The sequence below is a fragment of the Mustela erminea genome, chromosome 11, assembly GCF_009829155.1.
Source record: "Mustela erminea isolate mMusErm1 chromosome 11, mMusErm1.Pri, whole genome shotgun sequence".
NCBI lineage: Eukaryota > Metazoa > Chordata > Mammalia > Carnivora > Mustelidae > Mustela > Mustela erminea.
Window position 1 is genome coordinate 86314575 of NC_045624.1, and position 17849 is coordinate 86332423.

At 41.7% G+C, this 17849-nt stretch overlaps 1 protein-coding gene across 1 annotated transcript in view; it reads right to left on the bottom strand.

Moving 5' to 3' along the window:
- Nucleotides 1-16623: 16623 nt before the first annotated feature.
- ORC5 (origin recognition complex subunit 5) overlaps nt 16624-17849 on the bottom strand; it is a 99509-nt gene continuing 98283 nt past the window's right edge. Inside the window, exon 14 of the mRNA XM_032304644.1 lies at nt 16624-16895. Coding sequence (XP_032160535.1) covers nt 16787-16895 — 109 coding nt within the window. The 3' untranslated portion in view covers nt 16624-16786. The remainder of the gene's footprint in view (nt 16896-17849) is intronic.

Genomic DNA, 17849 nt, shown 5'->3' on the forward strand with positions numbered 1-17849 from the left:
CCCCTCACACCATGTCCCATTTGATATCCTGCTCCTCAGATTAGTTTTCCCTGTTTTGGAACTTTCTTTTCTTCCTTCCTTCCTTCCTTCCTTCCTTCCTTCCTTTCTTTCTTTCTTTTTTTTTTTTTTTTTTAGATTTATTTATTTATTTGAGGGGGTTGGGTAGGGGCAGAGGGAGGAGACAGAAACTCCAGTAGACTCCCCATTGAGCATGCAGAGCCGCAGGCTGGGGGCTTCTGAGATCACCTGAGCCAAGAGTCAGGCACTCAACCAACTGCGGCACGCAGGAGCCCCCGGAACGTTTTATACATAAAATAACACAGGACATATTCTTCTGTGTCTGCCCAGTGATTTGGCTTTTATTGGACTTGGGTTTTTCATTTTTTATTTATTAAGTACTTGCCATGAGGCAGGAATCCTATTAAGGCAGGGACTATAGAGACGTATTAGAGACAAGCCCTGCCCTTGACGGTCTTTCAGTTCATTAGGGGAAGGAGGGATTAACACACACCTGCACACTGATGGTGGCAGGTACCTGTTAGCAGTTTTGTGAAGGAAGGCAGTACGTCTTCAAGTAAACAGGGTTCAGTCCCACCGGGGTTCAGCTGGGGGGTTAAAAAGACTCCCCAGACACCTGTCTTCTTATGTCTTATAAAATTCTCTAAGGTCTTAAAGAAAGAGTAGGAAGCATAACGGTGTTGTTTGGACAAATGCTGGAGGGGCTTCCCTTCCCTTTCAGCTCATTCCATCCTCGTCTTCCTTCTAGTTTTTCCACCACCTTCCTCCTCTACTTTCCCTTTCTCTAAACTACCCCCTCTACCTTGGTCTCCCCCCATCGGGATCTGTGGGTTCTCCCCCAACATGTGTTCTGGATCCTGCCCTCCTGACTGACCCCGGCTGCTTCCAGGGAAAAAGGAGACAAAGGACTGAAGCCTCCGTGCTCTCTGTCCGCATGTTCTGTCCACACACCTTCCTGGGTGGGCTCCTTAGGGTTCACGGGCTTGTAGCTCTCCTGGTGGCTGAGGGCTGAGCAGGTGGAAAGGATAGATAAAGAGGACAGACGGGAGCACAGGATAAACACAAGGGATGAGCAGAACCATTTCAATCCATTCTTTACAGTTTCCCGCTCAAGTCCTGTGGTCAATCGAATTGAGTCTGGCTGATTTCATAGTTATTGTGCTGCTCCTAGTACCCCTGCCAAGCGCTATTCAATTTCGGGTGTTGAGGTGGAGCGGAGAGAGCTCTTTGTCTTATTTTGGCTCCAGCAAATACATCCTTCTCTCTGGAAACCCACAAGGTGGTTTGTGATGATTGCTCGTCCACTGAGGGGATGCCACTCTTGTGTCTCTGGCCAGAGGGATGCGCCCTGTCCAGTGTCTATAGGAGACCATTTAAAACACCAGCAAGGGACCTGGACCTCCTGCTTCACCATTATGCCAACAATTCCCAGCCTGTGTTTCTTTTTCATCTGATTCCAACAGGGTGGTTTTTGTATTTTACCCACTGGCTGCTTAAATTGGAGACTTGGCTGAGAATGAACTGGCTGAAGTTCAATCCAGACAAGATGAATGCCCAGGGTTGGTAAACTATAGAAATTGGAAGAGATAGTCCTGGTCCCTCTTACATGGGATTTTCCACAGGGGGATGTTGGTGTTCCAGAGGACAGAATGTGACTGCCACTTGGCAAGTGTTAGGTTATGTTAAGAGGCAGAGGAGTGAGATGGTGAACATCAAAGGGCTTTGGATGAAACCATCTGAGTTGAAATCCTGGCTGCATCAGCTAGCTGGGTGACGACAGGCAAGTTGCTTAAACCCAAGTCTGTTCACTGGTCTGTCACTTGGGATGGTAATGCAGGCTTCTTAGGCTGGAGTCAGAGAGATCATGTGGGGGAAGGGCTTGGTGTAGCGTCTGGCATGACTCCTCTGGTGAGGTGTGTCTTCATCTCTTCTGGATGGGATTCTGTTTTTAATTTGTTACATCTCTTTTTGTTTTTTCAAAGTGATATATAATTGACTTACATTATATTAGTCCCAGGCGTACAACATAATGACTTGATATTTGTAAATGTGGCGGAACGATCACCACAGTAAGTCTAGTTAACATCAGTCAACATGCATAGTTACCCAACTTTATGCAATACAGTATTATTAACTATAGTTGCCATGCTATACATACTGCCATCCTGTTCTCTGTATCTATGAGATTTCTTTTTTTAGATTCCACATATAAGTGAGATCATATGGTGTCTGTCTTTCTCTGACTTATTTCACTTAGCATAACATCCTCAAGGTCCATTCATGTTGTTGGAAATAACAAGATCTCATTTTTTTCATAGCCAAATAACACTCCATTTTGTGTGTGTGTGTGTGTGTGTGTGTGATATCACATTTTCTTTATCCATTCCTCTGCTAAACGACACTTAGGTTGTTTACATAGCTTGGCTATTGTAAATAGAGCTGCAATGAACATTGCGGTGAATATATCTTTTTTGAGTTCGTGTTTTCATTTTTTTCAGATAAATACCCAGAAGTGGAATTGCTGGATCATATGGTAGCTTTATTTTTTATACATACTGTTTTTCATAATGGCTGCACCAATTTACATTCCCACCAATAGTACATAAGGGTTCTCCTTTCTCCGTATCTTCACCAACATTTTCTCTCTTGTCTTTTTGACAACAGTCATTCTAATAGGTGTGAGGTGATATCTCACTGTGGTTTTAATTTGCATTTCCCTGATAATGGGTGATATTGAGCATCTTTTCATGTACCTGTTGGCCATCTGAATGTCTTCTTTGGAAAAACATCTATTCAGGTCCTTTCCTATTTTAATTAGACTGTTGGGTTTTTTGCTATTGAGTTGTATAGGTTTCTCCATATATTTTGAATATTAATCCCTTAGCAGATATATAACTTGAATGTATTTTCCCTCAGTAGGTTGCTGTCTCGTCTTGTTGACTGTTTCCTTCGCTGTGCAGAAGCTTTTTAGGTTTATGTAGTCTCAGTTGTTTATTTTTGCCTTTGGTGTCAAATCCAAAAAATCATCACCAAGACCAATGTCAGGGAGATTGCCACCTATGTTTTCTTCTAGGATTTTTATGGTTTCAGGTTTATATTCAAGACTTAATCCAATTTGAGTTACACCCCTGGTGTAAGATAGTGGCCCAGTTTCATTCTTTTGCATGTGGCTGTCCAGTTGTCCCAGCACCATTTATTGAAGACACTGTACTTTTCTCATTGTCTGAGATTTTTTTTTTAAAACCACAGGAGGCTCTGGCGCTAAATGCAAAAGCTTACTGATGTCAGGGCCCTATGATAAAGGGTTTCTAAAGGGGACCGATTTCAGGTCCAGTTGAAGTTTAAATTTCTCCCTGATTGCATGTGTGAGGAATGGATCTTTTGGAAGGCCAAAGAACCCACACCTCTACAGTGTGTGTGTGATCTGCTGGGCTCACTGAGCCATCACCAGGATCCAGACCCTGCATGACAGTGGGGTGCTCTTAAAAAAGAATCTCCTTTTGCTTCTTCAAGCTGAGACTTCCACTAAAAATCAGAAATGATAACTTAACTAATATGGCTCGGAAGTCATAATGGAAGAAAAAAAGAAAGACTTGAGACCCAAACAAGTGATGTCTCTTTTTTTCTTACACAGCCCATCCTCACAGGTCAGGAAATCCCACTAGCTGTACCATAAAAATAGAACTACCATCGATGCACTTCTCCTCACCTCTCCCGCTACCAAGCCGCCATCCTCTCTCACCTGGAATAGCCTCCGAACCGGTCTGCCATCCTACTCTCTTCTACATATGACAGCCCGAGTGATCCCTGAAAGTGTGCCACGCCATTTTCAGAATAAAAACCAAAGTCCTTATAGTGGCCCTAAGAGGTCTGGCTCCCCACTCCCTATCTGCCATCAATCCCTGCCCCTGGACCACTCTGCTCAACCACACAAGACTCCTTGCTTCTCCCTGACCTATTCCCTCAGCTCCCCTAGCCCAGCTCTCTGCATTAGCTCAGCCCTCAGCCTGGACCCTTCTTCACCCTAAAGGCACATGACTGACACCTCACGATAATCAAATTTCTATTCAAATGTCACTTCACACTGAGGCTTACCCTTATCACAGTATTTTAAATTATCCTTATCACACACACACACACACACACACACACACACACACACACACGGCCCTCCCCTCACCCCCGTCCCCGGGCACTCTGGTACACCTAAGTTGTGCCTTTTCTATCACTGATTTGCGGCTCTAGGTTTGTGTTCTTTACTCACTCCTTGTGTTTATTGTCCACTCCATTTTTTGCTATTTTATTCACTAGTGTATTCTGAGCATCTGGAACATTTAATAATAGGTATTTGTTAAAAGAATGAATTAATCACATAACCAAGGTAGGCAGATACCTTAGAAATAATCTGACCTCCCACCTGATACCCCAAACTCTCCAGGATGCCTTTAATACCCAGCCTGAGGACAACCTGTACTTCTGTGCTCTCAATTCAGTTCCGCTAAGAGCACACTCTTTGGCAATGGATTTATTTATATTCCATCTAATTTTGACCAGTGCTTCCAAAATCATCTGCAGTGAAAGTTTTTTTTTTTTTAAGATTTATCTATTTATTTTAGAGAGAGAGAGCGTGAGCAGGAGGGGCAGAAGGAGAGAGAGAGAGAATGTCAAGCAGACTCCCCGCTGAGCACAGACCCATGGTTCTGAGATCACAGCCTGAGCTGAAACCAAGAGTCAGATGCTTAACCAACTGCGCCACTAAGGTGCCCCTGCAGTGAAGGATTTTTAATTACAACCTGCAGTGGACCAAGACCTTTAAACATTACAATAAAAATTAATTACTAGAAAAATAAAATTTAAATATAGATGCGTAAGAATAATAGTTAAGTTAATAATAAAAAGGGGCGCCTGGGTGGCTCAGTCGTTGAGCTTCTGCCTTCAGCTTAGTCATGATCCCAGGGTCCTGGGATCGAGCCCGGCATCGGGCTCCCTGCTCAGCGGGGAGTCTGCTTCTCCCTCTCCCACTCCCCCTGCTTGTGTTCCCTCTTACTGTGTCTCTCTCTGTCAAATAAATAAATAAAATCTTTTAAAAAATAAAATATATTATTATTGGGCCCAATTGAAATACAGGGAGTTTGTGCAGCTGCTGTGAAAGTTCTGAACACTTCATTCCTACAGTTAGGTCCTGGTGGTCACAGGACGACAGCTGGAGAAACAGGCTTTGAGGAGCACTAGTCTAGTCAGGGTCCACCACTCTCCTGCCCACTCTCTCAGCATGTCCCGTGCCCTCAGCTTAACGAGGGGTGGCCTATGTGTTTTGCTAACCCTGTCCACAATTTCCTTCTGGGGAAAGCTTCCAGAGGGCTTCTGAGGAGCCCGTGCCAATTCCAGTTGGACAGAAGCCCAGTGAGTTGACCTTCGGAATGTGGGACAAAGCCTTATCTTTCCAAAATCTTTTATTCTTCCGCCAGGGAACAGCAAGGCCCTGTTTTTGTACTTTATTTTATATTACATTATGCTCGCTGATACTAAAAACCGTATTTCTTAAAATGCAGCATGCCCGATACAGCTTGTCTGTATATCTGAAAGCATCCGAAATACATCTAACGTTTTATCCGTAAGTATGGAAATAGTAGACAATGTATTTCTCTGATTTCACAGTAGTTACTAGTCTATCGCTTGGATACAGGAATCTGAAGTCTCGTATCCACAAAATGGTGTGACCATTTTTAAACTGCCATATATGTTTTGGGGGGAGGAAGTGGAAACGCAATTTAGAAATGAAAGAAGGCGGTCCACGCATATTTCTCTGGACATTTATCAAATACGACCTATGCTGCAGAGTTCATGTTCAGTGGGCTGCGATTTCTCCTCTTAACAATACCCCAATTGAGCTTTTGTGAAGTTACCAGGCATTTGTTTTCACTTTATGTACGGGATTTCTCCATGGAGATCTGTCTATAACATGAAGGCATCCAATATCGAAAATGACACGCAATGCCTTTATTCTTGCGGTTTAATTAATGCTGTGACAACCAGTAGGCATAGCCCGCAGAGGAGCAGAGGCCTCTGGAGGGAACTGCAGGTTATAAGCAGTAAGGAAACTGTCAGGCTGCTCCTTGGGGTCCCAACAGAGCAAAAACCCGAAGCTCCCTTTGCAGCATCGCAGGAGATAAATCCCAAGAAAAGCAAGCAATTTGGAAAATTGGGTTGTTTGGTCTACCAAAGGAGCAAGCGAATGACGGCTGAAGTCATGATGTTTTATGCATTTCAAATTTCTAGAAAATGGTTGCCCAACTTTGAAGAAAGAAACCTTGGACCTATCCAAGCTAAGGTGAGTGCTCGGTGCCCTGAGTTCTTTGAGGACTGTCCTTCTGGGATGATTTTCTGAGCTGCAACATGGTGTCGGGCTTACCTACAAAGGAGACAGTCCTACTGCCATATAGGGTCAGCAGAGCACAGGGCAGGCCGGTGGGACGACGTAGTGTGCCACTGCAGACACGAACGTCAGAGATGGTGATGGGGACATGTGAACTGACCCCTAAGTGAAGGGTGACCCATGGAAAGAGGGGTCCAGGCCAGGTGAAGAGAGGGGGCCAAGACCTGAAGCAGGACCCTGTTTGCTAGGCTGGACACAGAGCCTGAAGCCGGTGCGGTGGGAGCAGACGGGACAGGTGCAAAGTGGGTGGAGGTGAGTGAATTAGCAGAGGGCCCATCCCTGATGCATCTCCCTTCTATCAAACCAAAGCCCCTTTTACATAGCAAATGTTTTCAAATGACACTTTCACTCTTTTTTAGTTATTATTATTTTTAAAATTAAGTTATGTTAGTCACCATACAACATCATTAATTTTTGATGTAGTGTTCCATGATTCATTGTTTGCATATAACATCCAGTGCTCCAGGCAATCAGTGTCCTCTGTAATACCCAACACCAGGCTCACCCATTCTCCTAGCCCCCTTCCCTCTAAAACCCTCAGTTTGTTTCTCCGAGTCAATAGTCTCTCATCCTTCATATCCCCCTCCAACTTCCCCAAACACCTTTCCTTTCCTTCTCCTAATGTCCTCCATGTTATTCCTTAAGCTCCACAAGTAAGTGAAACCATATGATAATTTACTTTCTCTGCTTTTCATGCTATTTCACTCAGCGTGATCTCTTCCAGTCCCATCCATGTTGATGCGATATTCATTGGATATTGGGTATTTATCCTTTATGATGGCTGCATAATATTCCATTGTATATATGGCCCCCATCTTCTTTGTTCATTCGTCTGCTGAAGGGCATCTCGGCTCTTTCCACAGTTTGGCTATTGTGGACATTGCTGCTATGTATGTCATGGTACTGGCACAAACCAGACACAGACCAATGGAACAGAGTAGAGAGCCCAGAAATGGGATCTTTCACTCTCTTGTCATGAAATTCATAGATAATACAACCTTTACTCATAAGTTTAAAAAAAATTAACACAATGGGGCGCCTGAGTGGCTCAGTGGGTTAAAGCCTCTGCCTTCAGCTCAGATCATGATCCCAGGGTCCTGGGATAGAGCCCTGCATCAGGCTTTCTGCTCGGCGGGGAGCCTGCTTCCTCCTCTCTCTCTGCCTGCCTCTCTGCCTATTTGTGATCTCTGTCTGTCAAATAAATAAATAAAATCTTTAAAAAAAATTAACACAATAGCCTACCTCCAGGAAGAAGTAGAAAACCCTCCATAAAATAAGTAATTCCTGGGGCACCTGGGTGGCTCAGTGGGTTGGGCCGCTGCCTTCAGCTCGGGCCGTGGTCTCAGGGTCCTGGGATTGGGTCCCGCATCGGGCTCTCTGCTCAGCGGAGAGCCTGTTTCCCTTCCTCTCTCTCTACCTGCCTCTCCGCTTACTTGTGATCTCTCTCTGTCAAATAAATAAATAAAATCTTTTAAAAAAATAATAAGTAATTCCCAGCAGTACTAGAAATTATGAGTTAGTAAGACCCTTGAACCTACACGTAAAATCACTGTGAATCTGACAGTGAACCGAGACCAGTATGCTGGCAACTCAGTAGCACAGTGTTGCTGTCAGGATAGAGATTTTCTGAAACAGTGACTCGATTTTGAAGACTAGCTTTTTGTGTACTTGGATAGTGAGGCACGCAGTAAAAATCAGTTTGTATTTACATATGAAATAGAGTTAGGATCCAAACTTAGGTCATAATTAATAGATTTCAGGACTTTCAAAAGTCTTGCTGCAAACAGGACAAATGGGGTTGTGTGAAAGTATTCTGAGCACGGCAACACATCTGCCATTCCTTGTTCCCACGCACTAAATGCCAGCAGCACCTCCACGTCCTTCCCAGAAGCCGCCTGGTGGAAGTACCCTTGCCGGGGAGACCTCGGGGATCGGCCACGACAGGGACTCTGGGTTTTCTGAGAAGGCGTTGGGGGTTTGGAGCATGACTATAGCCCAATGTTGTCCACAGAACTTTCTATAGTGATGAAAATTTCCAGATTGGCTCTGTCCAGGAATGCAGCCACTGAAATGTAACTAGTGCGGCTGAGGAGATAAATTTGTCATTTTATTTAATTTTAATCGATTCAAATTTAAATAGGCACAGGTGACTAGTCGTTGCCATGTTGGAGAGAATGGCTAGAGACTATAAACACTGATGCCTAATGACCAGCTTTTTTCTTTTGTAGTTATCCCTTCTTTGCCTTATTTTCACGATCATTCCTTTTTTGTTTTTTGTTTTTTGTTTTTTAATATTTTATTTACTTGTCTGACAGAAAGAGAGAGAGAGCACAGCAGGGGGAGCAGCAGGCAGAGGGAGAGGGAGAAGCAGGCTCGGCGAGCAGGGAGCCTGATGTGGGGCTCGATCCCAGGACCCTGGGATCCCTCTGTGATGGGGGCACCCACCTTTGTTTTTTTTTAATACTCATATTGCGCGCCTGGGTGACTCAATTGTTAAGAGTCTGCTTTTGGCTCAGGTCATGATCCCAGGGACCTGGGATCAAGCCCCGCTTTGGGTTCCCTGCTCAGTGGGAAGCCTGCTTCTCCCTCGGCTGTTCCCCCTGCTTGTCTCTTTGACAAATACATGGATAAAATATTTTTAAAAAATGCTCATGTTGGCTGTCATTTGTCTACATCAGTTATTTTCCACCTTACCTAATCTCCTCTCTTGTCCACTGATAGTTTAATTTCACTGCTCCTGACACTAATTTGCAGCCAGAATAATTATCAAATGCTATGAATCTTCCATTCATCCGAAAGAGCCCATGTACAGACCTAGTTCCCACACGAGTCCTGACCTAAGCCCCAGCCTCCACTGAACACTCCTTATTCTTGAGGGCGCTACTACTGAATTGTCCTTTTATGGGTTTAATATTTTAATCCATACACTTTGAGATGTATTCGTTTATAAAAACCAGTTTGGGAAAGGCTTTTTTCCCAGATGACTTTATTTTGAAATAGACCTGCAATGATTTTTCTCGTTCAGTAAGTTTGTGAATTTACAGATACAAGGCCGGGATGTTCAGGACATAATTTTTCAACCCTTGCTGTGTTCTTAATAAGTCCGTCACATTGACTCAGTGTCACAAGTCGTAGATTTTTAAAGTAACGTGTTACACGCGGTGCATTTTTTTCCTCTCCCCACCAGCCTTTAAAACAGTCAGATTCCCTTGACAACTGAACCCCACTGGCTGCTCCTGATTTACAAGAAGACTGAAACCCAGCTGAGATTGACTGGGGCGGGGGGGCAGAGGCACCAGCTCCGGTGGTAGCCCCTCACCATGACCCAAGAGCAAGGAGGGAGACAAGACACATCTTCCCCACACAGGAACTTCCTGTCTGTACACCCTCTCTGAGCTACTCAGGGGTAAGCCTTCAAATGAGGAACACGAACACGTTGAGGCCCCCTAGAATACAACTTCATGCAGATATGCTGACTCGTATTTGGCAAAGGTGAACTAAGAGACCCTGAAATTGACATCTGTGGTGTTGACATTCCCATGAACTAGAGTTCCAAGGCTTATCTCAAAGACTCAACCCGGGACATACACAGTTTCTAGAGCACGTGGTATTGAAATTATATCAATCAACCCAGCCTCATCAAAACTATAGCCAGACTCTAATGGTGTACAGAATGGCTTGGGTTTGAAACCTGGCTCTGTATCTTATTAGCTATGCCTTGGAATAGCTTTTTCTTCTTTTTGAGAGGTGTGGGGGTGTCCCTGTTGCAGGTTTGTCCCCACCATATTTTTAATTGAAGTATGATTAAAATACAATTCTATACTAGTTTCAGATGTGCAACATACGGATTCAACAATTCTGTACATTACTCAGTGCTCACCATGGTAGACTTAGTCACCATCTTGTCACCATACCGCGTTATTACACCACGACGGACTATAGTCCTCCTCTGCTCACTTTTCGTCTCCATGACTTAATTATTTCATAACTGAGGTTTATACCTCTTAATCTCCTTTTTAGAGGAAATAACTATTAAGCCCTCCAAAGCTTTGGTTTCTTTATTGATTAGAAGAAAGAAGAGTATCTCCCTTGCAGGGTTGTTGAAAATGTAGCAGAATTCCTTTAAATGGGGAACATAAACCTAGTGTTTTCTTTTCCCCTCTTGATTTCTGCTTTTTCTTTGTTTTGCTATTATGAATAAAACCACTAGAAACATTCAAATATAGTTGTGTTTATTTTGTTTTTGTTGGAAAAAGGTTTTCATCTCTCTTAAACAAAATCTTGGGAGGATTGCTAGATTGTGTGGTAAGTGTGTGTTTAAGTTTTTACGAAACAAGCAGAGTTTTCCTAAGCAGCTACCATTTGGCATTCCCACCAACATCAACAACATAAGAGAGTTTTTTCTGGTCGCTCTGAACCCTTGCTGGCACTTGTTATTTTTGTTTTGTTGTTGTCTGTTTGTTTGCTATCTCTTGATAATCTAATTTGAATGTAGTGTTTTAATATGCATATTTCTCCTGATTAATGATGTTGAGTATCTTTCATGTGTCTCCTACCCACTTTATGTATTTTTTGATAAAGGTGTCTGTTGAAATCTTTTCTCAAATTTTTAATGGATTGTTTATTTTATTAAGTTGCATGAGTTCTTTATATATTCTGGATACCAACCTTGTGTGTTTTGCCAATACGATCTCCCAATCTGTTGCTTGTCTTTTCATTTTGTCAACAGTGTCTCAACAGTGTCTTTTGAAGAAAAGTTTTACTTTTGATGAAGAATGACATCATTTTTCCCTTATGTGTTCTGTGATTTTTGCATCCTAATAAACCTTGACCTAACCCAAGATCACAAAGATCTTCTTGTTTCCTTTGAGAGTCTTATAGTTTAGGCTTTAAGTTTAGATTTACAATACATTTTGAATTAATTTTTATACATGATTCAAGCTGTGTATCAAGGTTCTTTTTGTGTCTGTATGGATGTCCAATTGTTCCAGCATCATTAATAGAAAAGACTATCCTTTCTCCACTGAATTATCTTGGCACCTCTGTCAAACATCAATTGATATCTATCATCTATCTCTAATCTATTTATAATTTATAATATATACAATGTATATTTCTGGAGTCTCTATTATGTTTCATTGACCTAAGTATAAATACTTGAAATCTATTCATGTAAATTCTCCAATTTTTTCTCCTTTTTAAAAATTTGAGTATTCTATTTTCTTTGCATTTCCATATAAATTTTATAATCAGCTTTGTCAATTTTTACAACAAAAAAATTTCACTGGGATTTTGAATGTTATTGCATTGAATTTATATATAAATTTGGGGAGGACTGACATCTTAACAATATTGAGTCTTTCCATTTATGAACACAGTATACAGTTGACCCTTGAATAGCACAAGTTTGAACTCCATGGGTCCACTTATATGTGGATTTTTTTCAATAAACATAACATAGTTCTGTAAATCTATCTTCTCTTCCTTATGATTTTTCTTAATAACATTTTCTTTTTGCCTAGCTTATTTATTGGAGGAGGAGACAAGCCATGAGAGATGATAGACTCTGAGGAACAAACTAAGGGTTTTGGCGGTGGGGAGTGTGCAGGGGGTTGGGTGAGCCTGGTGGTGGGTATTATGGAGGGCATGTATTGCATGGGGCACTGGGTGTGGTGCATAAACAATGAATTTTGGAACACTGAAAAAAAATTAAATTAAATTTTAAGAAAAAGGATGAATTGAAAAAAAAAGATTATAGCACATAATATATATGACATACAAATTATGTGTTACTCAACTGTTTATGTTATTGTTAAGTCCTCTAGTCAACAGTAGGTTATTTAGTAATTAAGTTTTTAGGGAGTCAAAGTTATACTGAATTTTTGACTGCTAAATTCAGTTACGAGTCCTCAAAGATTTTTTGTAGATGCTTTGGGATTTCCTACATAAAAGGTCTCTGCAAATACTGACAACTTAATTTCTTCTTTTTCAATCTGCATGATTTTTATTTCCTTTTCCTCTGTTATTACGTGGGCTGGAATCCCCAGTATATTTAATTTGTTTATTAACATTATATTTAATAGGAATGATGAGGGTATTATAGGAGGGGTGAAGGTAGACATCTTTGCCTTATTTGTAGCGTTAGGAGGAAAACATTAGATCTTTCAACATTAAGTATGATGTTAGCTATAGGTTTTTCACAAGTGCCCTTTATCAAGTAGAAAAACTTCTCTTTAATTTCTCACTCACATGGAGTTGTTTTTTTAAGTCATCAATGGATGCTGGATTTTGTCAAATGATTTTCTGCAACTATTAAAATAATCATGTGCTTTTCTTTAATCTATTGACATGATGAATTATATTGACCGATTTTGAGTGTTAAGTTAGTCTTATGTTTCTCAGAAAACTCCACTTCATCATGATGTATAGTCATTTTTATATATTTACTGGTTTGACTCATTAATATTTTGCTAAGAATTTTTTGTCTCTCTTACAAGGGATAGTGGTCTGCAAATTTCTTGTTATGTTTTTGGTTTTATATCAGAGTTATGCTGACCTTCTAAAATGAGTTGGAAAGTATTATCATGTCTTCTATTTTCTGAGTTTGTACAGACTAGACTATTATTTCTCCTTAAATAATCATTAGAATTACTAGTGAAGGATATGGCTATTCAGGTTATCTACTTCTTGTATTGATAGTCTATGTTTTATAAGGAACTGGCCCTTTTCATTTAAATAATCAAATTTGTGAGCAAAGAATTGTTTATAATATTCTCCTTTATCCTTTTAAAGGCTGTGGGATCAGTGGTTATGCCTTTTCTTACAGTAATCTGTGTCTTCTCTCTCTTTCTTGGTTAGCTTGACTACAGGCTTATCAATTTTGCTAATCTGATTGAGAGATTTTTTTTCTGTTTCTTTCCCCTAGCTGCAGTGTGCCCTTAAAGATTATTGGGCTTGCTGCCTTTCCACCAGTGGCCAGTGGTTTATGTCTTTTTTTTCATGGAGTTATAGGAAAGCAATATATGAGGGAGGCTTCATGCCTTTCCACAGCAGCTGCTACTCCCTGCCCCAGGTTGGTGCTATGAAGAAGGATTTCTTCAGTCTCTCGTCCACCAATTCTGTGAACACTTGGCCAAGAGCTTGTGAATGTATGCAAATTCTCCTTGTGTCTGCAACTCCCAGGAATTCTATACTCAGCCCACACTGTCTTTAGTAATTTGTTAAAAATTTTAGCTGAATTCTTCTTACCAGCTTATATGACACTCAGCATCTGGCCCAGAATCTTACCAGCTTATATGACACTCAGATTCAGGTTCCATTTTTCTTTGATTTCAAGTCACCTCTCTTTCTTTAGATTTTAAGCTAGTTGGTGGCTCTGTACCTCCTTATTTGACGGGCTCATGAGAAGTCATGATTTTGCAGACTTTTCGTGATATAAGGTTAGGAATGCTCTCATTTTCTACAGAAAATGCTCTCATTTTCTAAACAGAAGCTTAAAGTCCCTATATACAGTTTTTCGTCTAGCACACAGATTTTTTTTTTAAGATTTTATTTATTAATTTGACAGACAGAGATCACAAGTAGGCAGAGAAGCAGGCAGAGAGAGAGGGAGAAGCAGGCTCCCTGCTGAGCAGGACCCTGGGATCATGACCTGAGCCGAAGGCAGAGGCTTTAACCCACTGAGCCACCCAGGCGCCCCCACACAGATGTTTTTCAATACCTATCAGGAAGAAGTATCACATGCATTTATCATTCACCTATGAGGGACAACTATAAACATTCATGATCTTACTCCAGAATTGTGCTAATTCTCCTGCTCTTGCAACATAGCCAATGGGCCCTGAAGCATCTGGATATCACATAGAACATAATATTGGTTTATTGTATTGGGTAATATGGTATTAATTGGGCCAACCCAGCAAGAACTTGCAAGGAAGCTGGATGCCTTGGTATGACAACACAAGTCCTTCATGTGCTGGATGGGAGATCCTCAAGATGATTCAGAAGTCTTCCACATCAGTGAAGTTTCAGGGAACTGATGGTGTTCTGGGATACCGTGTGACATCCCTTCCAAAGTAAATGGAAGCCAAAGTAAATGGCTCAGTTGGTTAAGCATCTGACTCTTGATCTCAGCTCAGGTCATAATTTCACAGTCGTGAGATCGAGCCCCATGTCAGGCTCTGTGCTGGGTGTGGAATCTGCTTAAGATTCTCTCTCTCCCTCTTCCTCTGCCCTTCCTCCCCAATTCTCCCTCTCAAAAAAAAAAAAAAAAAAAAGAGTAAATTTAAAGCTATCATACTTGTATCTTCTGTTGCTACCAAAGAAATACAATGCAATGCTTCTTCAGGTTCTGGGGGCAACGTAGACCATTTCTACCCATTTACCAGTGGCAGGAAGGGCTACTATTTTTGAATGGGGAGCAGAGCAAGAAAGAGAATTATAGAGGATCTAGACTTCAGTAGAAGCAACCCTGTCTCCTGGGCCATACAACCCAGCATCCCATAATAGAGATCGGTGCGGATGTTGTATGGAGCCTCTGGCAAGCTCCAATAGCTAAGTCCCTTTCAGGGCTCAAGCCAACAACTCTTGGGATGATCTAGTGCCTTGGTAGAAGGAGAGGAGCTCACCATGGGATATCAGGTGTCCGATGAACTGTACTCTCAGACCCACCAATTCACATGCAGCTATGCATTTTACGATGGAAGTGATAAAATGGTGGTCAATCTCAAACAGGTCCAGAGAACATAGGAAAGCTGCAGGAACAAGTGGCCCGGGTCCACTATGGCACCAATGCCTCTCCCTCAGCTCACACCTATAGCTTCATGGGTGGTTTCCCCCATGATAAACTTGTGAAGAAAGCACAAGACCGGTTTTGTTTCATGGATGGGTAAACTCTGTATGTGGGTGCCAAGTTAAAAACTGTGGTTGCACTAGAGCTCTACTCAGTGGGAGTGAAAGCCGCTAGCGAGCTGAAATCCTCCCAGTGGACAGTTTGAGTGGTAGCCCACTTCATGAGGAGTGAGAAGTAGCAACATGGAAGGTTCCAGTCAGACTCAGAAGACTAAAACAGTCAATGGAAAAGGCAGGTAGAGGGACATAGGAGAGTGGGCACAGACTGAGGATCTTCTGCATCCACAGGTAGAGGATACGCTGAATCATGTTCAGGAATAGCAGAGAGTAAGATTATGCATGGGCCTAATGAATATCAATGGAGGGAGTGGAAAACAATCCAAGGAGCTGAGTTTAAACTGGAAGAGGCTGAGTTAATCTTGAATTGGCTAGTTAGTCTCTACTGTCACAGAAGTGAGGGCTCAAAAGCTAAGTGAATTTCAAAATATAAACACTGGGGTGCCTGGGTGACTCAATCAGTTAAGCTTCTGCCTTTGGCTCAGGTCATGATCTCAGTCAGGGTCCCGGGACTGAGCCCTGCATTGGGCTCCCTGCTCAGCAGGGAGTCTTCTCCCTCTCCCTCTGCCCCTCCTCCCTCCTCATGCTTGCTCTCTCTTTCAAATAAATAAAATCTTTAAAAAAATAAACAGAGAAACAGATAGATAGGGTGAGGAAATAAGCATGTGATGCTTTTGGCTTGGGATTGTCACACCCAAGATGTGTCTGAATTCCTTGAATGGAGGAAAGAGGTTTGAAACTTAAATTCTCATGGCCACTTCTAAACAATTTTTTAAAAAGATTTTATTTATTTATTTGGCAGACAGAGAACACAAGTAGGCAGAGAGGCAGGCAGAGAGAGAGAGAGGGAAGCAGGTTCCCTGATGAGCAGAGAGCCCGATGCAGGGCTCGATCCCAGGACCCTAGCATCATGACCCAAGCCGAAGGCAGAGGATTTAACCCACTGAGCCACCCAGGTGTCCCTCTAACCAATTTTTAATGTCAGCTATCTTTGTGATTTCCACCTGGTGTCCTTTAAAAGAAGTTTACTCTAGTGTCAACCCATTAGTAGGAAACAGCTTCTTTTTGATGATCTCCAAAACATGGCTGTTGCATGCAACAGACTGTTACAGAAGTTTAAGGGTTGCACAAAATGGTCACAGCTTGAATTGTAAAGCAATAACTTAAAATTTCTCTTTGGCTGTATCACCTGTACAGTGGCCCAGCTTAAAGACTCCTTTTGTGTATCATCTTGCCCTGATCCTTGACAGCAAAAATATGTATTTTTTTTTAAATGCAAAAGGGTTTAGCCATGTTTCTGTTGCCTTACTTCTTTCCATGAACTTCTTCCCAGAGTGTCATCCTCTGCTCTTTCTGCTGCTTCTTTCCTGTACTGGGCTCCTAGCTGCTCAAAATGTATTTTCTTCTCCAAGAGGCATTCTAGGGTCAGCTCCTCAGTGAATTCATCTTTTTCATCCAAACCATATCAGCATTAGAGATGATGATTGTGAATTGTCTATTACAGGTCCGGCCATACAAATGTCCAGTTGATATTCTTATAATCACACGGTTTTAACAGTGAAAAGCAAAAGAGGAAAAGAAAAATCAATCTCTGTCTCAAAGGTCAGTATATGTCTAATAACCCCGGTACTTTCATCTTCATCTTCCTTACTCAGGTAGGTGGCTCTGAATTATTGTGTGAGATGATGGAACCATATTTATAATTTCAAATATTATATGAGCCTGACCCTAGCATCATGTTTCATGGATGGGTAAACTGCCTCCTATAACTGTCTTGCTAATGAGCACCACTGGTCACAATTGCAATTAGGGAAAACCAAGATAAACCAACCCAGCATCTTTTTTTTTTTTTTTTTTTTTTTTAAGATTTATTTATTTGAGAGAGAGAAACAGAGAGAGCATGAGAGAGCATAAGCAGGGGGAAGCTACAGAGGGAGAGGGAGAAGCAGGCTCCCTGCTGAGCAAGGAGCTTGATGCGGGGCTCAGTGCCAGGACCCTGGGATCATGACCTGAGCCAAATGCAGACACTTAACTGAGCCACCCAGGCACCGTAAACCAACCCAACATCTTGAGCCACAACTCCAAGCATGTCCCCTTTCAAGTGGGAGTCAGTGGTGGATTTATCATGATTAGAATAAAAAAATATATATATAACAAAAGATGGATGGATATTTCCAGGAAAAAAAAATAGGTACTAATAACCAAATATTCCATACTTAGATCCATTTACAAGGAACTTTAGATATAATGCAGAAATTCTTCATATGATCTTATTTCTGATATGGAGAGAAAGTAAATGTGTAGTAATAGGAACAACTTTAAAACAATGGGCATTTGAGATTTAATTAGCATATTTAATCTATGAACTCATTATTTAGAGGCCATTTTGTCCAGGCTGGGCACGGTATATGTTGTTATACTTAAACCTACGACCCACTTGTGACTTTCCTGTCATTTTCTTATTAATATTGCAATGACCATTTGAAAT